Consider the following 8,036-nt stretch of genomic DNA (forward strand, 5'->3'; position numbering starts at 1 on the left):
TCCGAACAGAATGAACGGCTGCAAATGAGGCTGCTTGCTGGAAGCTGCCATTGCTTCTCTGCTTCATTTAGCAGTGAAAGAAGGCGGCAGCTCTTTTCAAAACTCTCAAACCATATGCTAGGACTTCAACTGTGAAAGTGTACATGCACTATATATTGCGTATGTGTATGTTCACACTCACACATGCTTGGATAGCTGGATGTTTTCCACTTGAAAGGATCATTTCAGCCAAGGCTAAAAACTCAGATTGGTACACATACAGTATTGTTCTTGTTTCTGTGTAGGCCTAGTTTCCCTATCAACTTAACACAGAGTCAGCTAACATGATTCATTGATGCCTCATCTGTAAATTTTTGCTCATGTACATAAGTGGCTCTCAAATTGGGGGGCTAGCTCCATCAGTGGGTAAATACAGTTTTTATATATATATATATATATATATATATATATATATATATATATATATACATATATACATATATATATATATATATATATATATATATATATATATATATATATATATATATATATATATATATATATATATATATATATATATATATATATGTATGATGGGGTACTGGCCCACAACCGAGATGGGCACAATAAATGTTGTTTATGAAACCATGATGATCGACACTGTTATTTCCAATCTAAGCTGACACACTGACACTACATCACACCTCACAAGGACTCACTCTTCACTATATTGCCTTTATTTACATCAGTAAATAATCAGCAAAGCCAGTGGTAATGGTGTGGCCGGTAATGACAGGTTATTCATATCAAACAGCTGACTCATTAAACCTTTGCTACCTGCTCTCTTGACAGCAAAGACCAAGCAGGTATTTAGGTTGTCATAGAATTAAGCACTTAGTTTAAAAAAAAATCATAAAGTGGAAGTTGAAAAATATTCAATTTTGTACCATTTGATGTATTTAGTATTTAGTATTTATTTATTTATTGTCATTGTCAAGAACAATGAAATTGCATTTGGGGCTTCCATACAACCCAAAAAAAAGAAGAAAATAATAAATACCCCTTAAAACCCAAGTGTACATATTTAACCCAGTGTGACTCCAATGCAATAAGACAATCCTTAGCAATAATGTTCGTAGAAATTCAGACAAAGACCTGAGAAACATGACAAAATACAACAATGCAACCCATTCAATATTATTGTACTGTGAGATATGATATCAGATATGATAGTTATCTATTTAAGAAAGAGGGGGGGGGGGGGGGGGCAGGAGGGGGAAGAGAATAAAGATATGATGCACCAATGTAGACCAGTTCATTGCTATTAAGAAGTTGGATATGGTTATTGTCCGTGAGAGGGGGGCAGAGAGTTCAGGAGCCTCACAGCCTGTGGATACAGGCTGTTGGCCAGTCTGGATGTTCTGGCCTGTATAGACCTGTACCTTCTCCCTGAGGGCAGCAGATGGAAAAGGTGGCGCGCAGGGTGATGTTGGTCCCGCAGGATACTGTGCACCCTCCTCAGACAGCGAGTGGGGAAGATATTACTGATCTCTGGCAGACTTGTTCCAATAATTCTGCCAGCTTCTTTCACCACCCGCTGGAGTGCTTGCTGATCGGCCTTGGTGCAGCTGGGGAACCACACTAGAAATCCATACGTCAGAACGCTGCTGATGGCACAGTTGTAGAAGTTCAACATCAGAGATCTGGGAATGTGTGCGCTCCGCAGTCTCCTCAGGTAGTAGAGGCGCTGTTGGGCCTTCCGTACAACTGAGGTGATATGGTTGCCCCAGGACAGGTCCTCGGTCACAGTTACCCCCAAGAATTTAAAACTGCTCACCCTCTCCACCGCCTCACTGCCAATGAAGAGAGGCAGGTGGTTGTTATGACCCCTCTTCCGGAAATCTACAATGATGATGGTGATGCCATTATGCTTATATTTAGATCAGTAAAATTCTGCCTGAGTGTGAGGCATGTACCTTTTTCAGTTTCCAAACCGAGAGGCACTGTACTAAGCTAGCAGTATTACCTCATATAATAACATATTTAAACATGCTTTTGCATTGTCCTCCACATTATATGCAGTTGAGTAGGTGCCTGTGTTGCAGCAGTGGACAACTATGGTAATCCCAAATGAGGTTTAGCCCAACGCCCAGGGCTACCGGAGGTCCACCAACTCCCTATGCACTTGATAGAGTTGTTCAAATTATAAGATCATTGTACTGTATAGGATATGAGTACTGCTTTGTGTGTGCGTGCGTGTTTTCTGTAGGTGGGGAGGGGTGGTGGACTACAGATGTCCTTGCCCCGAGCTTTCTCTACATGAAAATCTGTTTTGGAACAATCGCTGGCACCGAGTGATGCCACGCTATACAGCAGGAATGATTCCTGGAATCAGCTGTGGAGGGTTAAATGATACATAAAAAGACATGTATCACAATGTCATCGCTTATGGGAAGTGTTCCAGTAACACTTTAGAGACGTCATCATCAAAGCCTGCAGTTTCATCTACAACTAAATGTATTTTATGAATTTAGCTCAGAGGACATGACTAATCTTAAAACGCAGATTGTAGCCATTATTCACAGGGCCACGTCTGAATACACTCAGTGCAACACTGAAAAGGTAACTGGGAAAGATAGCCACATTAAATGGGATAAAGAGACAAACCAAACTCAGAGCAGGAGAAGCATGGGAGCCTGCTGCCCTCTAGTGCCAAATACCCAGCTCCCAGTCTAACACAAAGTCACAGCTGAGATGAGAATGAATAATTCATAAATGATGGGATGATAAAGCAGTATTATACCAATGCAAGATACGAGATGTAATTGATAATATGGGTCGCTTATCAAACACTTTCTCAACTCTAAAAAGAAAAGTGAAATCTCATGGACAAACTCCTGTTGCTGATAGTCTTAAGTGATATGCGTAATGCTTTAAGAACTGCTGACGTGATGAACTTTTGTGTGTACCCAGGAGTCCCTGATCCAGTATTAATTACTAGATTGTGTACTTTTTTCCCCACTCTTTTAACCTATTTTTATCAGCAAAGCGCCAACATCATGCACTCCATGAATGTCAACAGTTTCAGCCACTCTCTCTCCCACAGATTAACCTAGCAGTGCCAGTCAGCACCAGCGCAGGGGCGGTTCAGGTTTAATGTTTAAGCTTTTAGTACCACCTCTTTTGTCCACACACATTAGCCAATCTCCCTGTGTGTGCTAAACCAGGAGTGAGTCACCCGAGAGATTGAAGAGAGTGAACTGTGTGGGCCTGCTGGACAGTTGCGGCTCAAAAATCCTATGAGATAGTGCCATCTCTATGTTACCAGAGAGTTGGGGTCAAGGTAAGCTGTTGGATTTGACATTTGAAAAACAAATGTAGACTCAGGTGTCCCGTTTTTTAAAATTCAGCGATAGTATCACGACAGTAGTGAAGTACACGGAGCCGCGGCATTGTGTGAGTCACAACTCACACAAGTCCTCTGTAATTAGCAAAGCCCAAGCAGTACTGGAGTCATGTTGGGGTCTTTTTTGGAGTTGCTGTATTCCAGCAATTTGTGGTGTATGTGTCATGCTGTTTGACATGGTGTGACTAATGGCTTTCCACTAACACAACTGTCTTTTAGAAATCTTGAATCGAGGCTTTCCTTCATTTTCCATTCAATATAGAGATATTGTGTCACCATATATTTGCAACTGGTTGAGGAGGTCTATGCACAAGATACCTCACTGTATAAGAATCTGACATTTGTGTTTATCGGGAAGGTTTTTATTTTTAACTATATCCTGTAAATTTTAATTCAGTAGTAGAAACCCACAAATGATTATATATCTATCTATAGATAGATATATACATACACATATATGTGTATAGATATATGTGTATGTATACACATATATAGCTTCATTTTTACCCTAATAAACTGATATACAGATGTTTGAATGTTATTTGTAGAATGCTACTATTCTTTCTCTTTCCCACAGCTTCTCTTTGTCTTGCCGTGGTAAAGATTCTGCGATTTTTCCAATGAATTCCCAAAATCAGCCCACAGCATGAAATCATTCAAGAAACAAGACCAGGAGGGTGTGGTCGGGTCCTCCACCATTAAAGATCCACCAGTTGCTGTATGGGTTACTCACACACCGGATAATATCACCGATGATGGTGAGGATGATGCGACCTCCACAGGTCGCACATCCAGTTCTCCACCTTATGCTGAGCAAGAGAAGGAAAAAAAAGGAAGCCTGAAAGACAGATTGAAATCCCTCATCCCTCAGTCATGGGGCAAAAAATGGACAAAAGAAAGCGACTCTGAAGCCAGCACAACTGGTATCCAGATCCTACCCAATGGGACCAGAGTGAGCCCCCCTGTAAGTCCCTTGGTGGAGCGTCGGAACTGGAATGAATCTCTGGGGAGCTCCAGTCACAGCTCACATAAGCCTTTGATAAGAGAGAGTCCCACTGACGGTCTCTTTGGTCACGTCCCAGTAGAGGAGTCACTACTGTCCAGCATCCACCCTGCAGAGTATTACGCTGAGAAGGTGGAGGTCTACAAGCAGAAGTACTCTTATTTGAAATCATGGCCGGGATTGCTCAGGCTTCTAGCTGGACTTCAGCTCCTATTTGGAGGAATGGTTTTTGCGTGTGTCATTGCTTACATTCAGAAAGACAGTGAATGGTCCAACAGCTACGGACTCTATAATGGTGTATACAACAATGGGATGGGCCTGTCTGGGTACAGCTACAGAGGTCCTATGACTCCTTTCATTCTAGCTGTAGCTGGAATCTCATGGATCCTTACTCTGTGTCTCCTGGTGGTGGGAATGACAATGTACTATCGCACTATACTTCTCGACTCCTCGTGGTGGCCCCTGACAGAGGCCTTCATCAACGTGGCTCTTTTCCTGTTCTACATGGCAGCAGGGATAGTTTACTTGAACGACTTGAATCGCGGGGGGCTATGCTACACAACAATAGGTATTAACCCCATCGTCGCAAATCTGTGTCGGGTTGATGGTGGCCAGATGGCAGGAACAGCTTTCATCTTCATCAACATGGCCCTGTATCTAGGAAGCTTCCTGGTATGTCTGAAGATGTGGAGGCATGAAGCTGCACGTAGAGAGAGGCAGTATTTTGAGAACCAGGTACAGATTTTTACTCCTCTGTAAACAAATATGAAATACAAGGTCAGGTCTTCTAAATCTGAAGACTGACTGAAATACATTTCAAAGCTGCATATATGAAGGTATCCTCATGAATACAGTACAGTTAAATTCTCTGTGAAAGGCTAATATAGTGGAAACCCACCTTTAAATTGCTCATCATTACAGTTTTTTCTGTTAAAGTTGGTTAATATTTAGCTCATTTCTTGTGTGGCAGTATTTTAGAATTTTAAAGAACAGAGTTGCACCTGCAAATGTAGCTATCACCTGCATCTTTGGCACAAGGGCAACTACTGTCACAGTCTGGCAGAGGCAGACGGTGTGGACTGACAAAAAGGACCCAAAACTTGAATATTAACAAAAAGCAAGTCGTTTAATATGGCTGATTTAAAAATAAAAATAAAAGTACAAAAACAAAAGGCAGAGGCACACAGGAAAAAAAAACTAGAACTAAACTGGGAAAATTAACTGCTGAACAAAAAACAAAGACCAAAACCTTGAACATGGAAAAATCCTGGAAACATGATGTGGAACAACAGACGACCTGACAATAAATGAACAGAACACACAAACTAAACAGACACAAGGGTGATTAGGGGAAGTGGAAACACATGGGGAAACAGCTGACACTAATCTGACATAACCAGGAAGCAAAGCTGACTATACTGACATAGACCTTCAAAATAAAACAGGAAACATGAGACGCAGACATGACAATACAAACTTGACAACAAAAGACACGCAGCATGAAACACATGAAGTTAGAGGGAAACTTAAATACAAGGGTACAAAACACAAAGGGAATCTAATAAACAAATGAACTTCGCCAACCTAATGAACTTTAAACATACACTATAAACATTAAAATAAACTAAAACTCAAAACGCTGGGTCAAAAGACCCAGGATCGTGACAGCTACTTTGTTCCAGTAACAATACTGATAATGATAAAATAACATCAGCACTGCTCCCATGACCGTATCATTTCCCCACTGGCAAATAAACAGGTCTAAGAGGGCTGCCTGCTCTGTGACGTTGCAGGTTTGATAGAGCTAAATAGAAATATCAGATACACAGATGATTGGAGGTTTAGCAAAATATATCCCATGAGTAACCCACAGCAAATATTTGAAGCATAAAACAAGAATGAAGCAAATTAGTTTTCAATGTATGGCCTTTCCAGCTGTTGACAACAACATCTGGGCCACTGTAGGCTAACAAAACAACCATATGTGCAGAGTGCAGATCGCCACATAACCTGTGCAGTAAACATGTCTCTATAGTTTTCTGTAATGGTGTGTTGGGATAATATGTATAGTAATGTAAAATAAGAAAGGATGAGAAGCCAGATGTGAACATAATAGTTCCATTAAAGAAATGCAGCTGTATTTTTCAAAATAAAAGCCTTCATGTAATGATGGCACATGCCAGTATAGTGTTGTGAACATCTTGTTCATTTGTTTTGTATTTGCCAAATGATGTTTTTCTTTTACCTTCAGCCTCAGGAGGAGTTTCAACAGTCCATCCCACTCAAACCGGTAACAACAAAACGCATATCATTCAGGGATGATGAAGCTGACAAAGCGCTGAGTAAAGATTATAACAATCGGGATAATCTTCTACATGACGTCCAAAAGAATCCAGTCAATCTGAACCCCAAAGTGCACATCATTGCAGACTACATCATGTAAGTTAACATTTATAAGTTGAATCACACCATTAGTTCGAAACATACAGAGAATCAGTTTTACTGTGTGTCTCCTTTCTGTAGCAAGTATCCAGAGATCAGCTGTGTGGAGGAAAGGGAAAAGTACAAAGCAGTTTTCAATGATCAGTATCAGGAATACAAAGACCTTCACAGAGACATCAGTGCTACTCTGAGTAAGTTCAGAGAGCTGGATCTCATGATGGAGCGACTCCCCCGAGAGACAAGTAGCAAAGAGGTGAGATTCATACCGACCTCCCATCGGTTTTCCTTTTTTATATGGGAATTAATTACTTTGTTATTCATATAGGACCAACGCAGGATTCAAAGTATTGTAAAGAAGTATCACCAGAAAAGGAATGTAAGTGACAATTTTTTTTAACCTTTTTTTCTGTTTTTTTAATGACAGTATAAACCGCGATTTCTACAGCTGCTCACTCTGAAATCAATCGTAGCAATTTTCAAATTTAACCATAGCGGTATTAGAGTTCTGTGTTCTGCCCAGGTAATAGTAGCTTTTATTCGGTAATTGTCTACTGATGCAAATAATTCTGAAAAATCATGTTTAACACAGATCAATTACAGAATGAATCAGTAAGAAAGGTTGGAAATAGAGCTTTCAGGCATTAATCAGCAGACTGTTGTGTGCATGTTTCGCAGGACCCTACTTTCCTAGAGAAAAAGGAACGCTGTGACTACTTGAAAGCCAAATTGAGCCACATTAAAAACAGAATCCGTGATTATGACCAGGAGACCATGGCAGATGGTCAGACATGAAGAAGATCAGAAACAAGTGTCCACAGCAACTGATGAACTGATGAAATAAAAACGCTTTTTAAAATGTCTGCTTCTTTGTGTGACAGACAACATTCTTCCTTCTGGAAAAGTCTGATTGTTGCGCATCATTGTATTTTCATGTACAATTAGATCAATGTTTACACAAATTCTGGTTTGTGACATGATTATATTCCTTGGGCTACAACATTATAAGAGATGCTTCTTCTGTAGAGCTTTGACTTGACGGTTTTGTGTTTCTAAATACTTTCTTGTCATTTCTGTGAAGGCCGAGCAACGTTCACATGCTTGATGTAGAAATAAAATAAAGTTAAAGGATTGTTATATATCTTTCTGTAATATTTTTTTACAACTATATTAATTTTATGCTGTTATTTCTTTACTTTTCACTTT

General features: G+C 40.1%; 1 protein-coding gene across 1 annotated transcript; it reads left to right on the top strand.

The window, feature by feature from the left end:
- Nucleotides 1-1,896: 1,896 nt before the first annotated feature.
- On the top strand, nt 1,897-7,969 carry LOC147308653 (MARVEL domain-containing protein 2-like). Its single transcript, XM_086270677.1, has 6 exons — nt 1,897-3,325; nt 3,966-5,126; nt 6,643-6,830; nt 6,915-7,086; nt 7,159-7,209; nt 7,509-7,969. Exons 2-6 carry the CDS (start codon nt 4,035-4,037, stop codon nt 7,623-7,625), a joined length of 1,620 nt encoding a protein of 539 aa, XP_086126803.1. The 5' UTR covers nt 1,897-3,325; nt 3,966-4,034; the 3' UTR covers nt 7,626-7,969.
- The last annotated feature ends 67 nt before the right edge of the window (nt 7,970-8,036 follow it).

This window comes from Aulonocara sp. 'chitande type north' Nkhata Bay, linkage group LG18 (genome assembly GCF_057382095.1).
Source record: "Aulonocara sp. 'chitande type north' Nkhata Bay isolate Kocher_YH1m ecotype deep benthic linkage group LG18, A_spYH_male_GT1.1, whole genome shotgun sequence".
In the NCBI taxonomy this organism is placed as follows: domain Eukaryota; kingdom Metazoa; phylum Chordata; class Actinopteri; order Cichliformes; family Cichlidae; genus Aulonocara; species Aulonocara sp. 'chitande type north' Nkhata Bay.

Bases quoted from the DNA above. Each gene is read 5' to 3' on its own strand.
- LOC147308653 (XM_086270677.1), top strand. From the start codon at position 4,035: ATGAAATCATTCAAGAAACAAGACCAGGAGGGTGTGGTCGGGTCCTCC. The intron at 5,127-6,642 runs GTACAGATTTTT...TTTTACCTTCAG, and splicing joins GGCAGTATTTTGAGAACCAG to CCTCAGGAGGAGTTTCAACA. The intron at 7,210-7,508 runs GTAAGTGACAAT...CATGTTTCGCAG, and splicing joins AGTATCACCAGAAAAGGAAT to GACCCTACTTTCCTAGAGAA.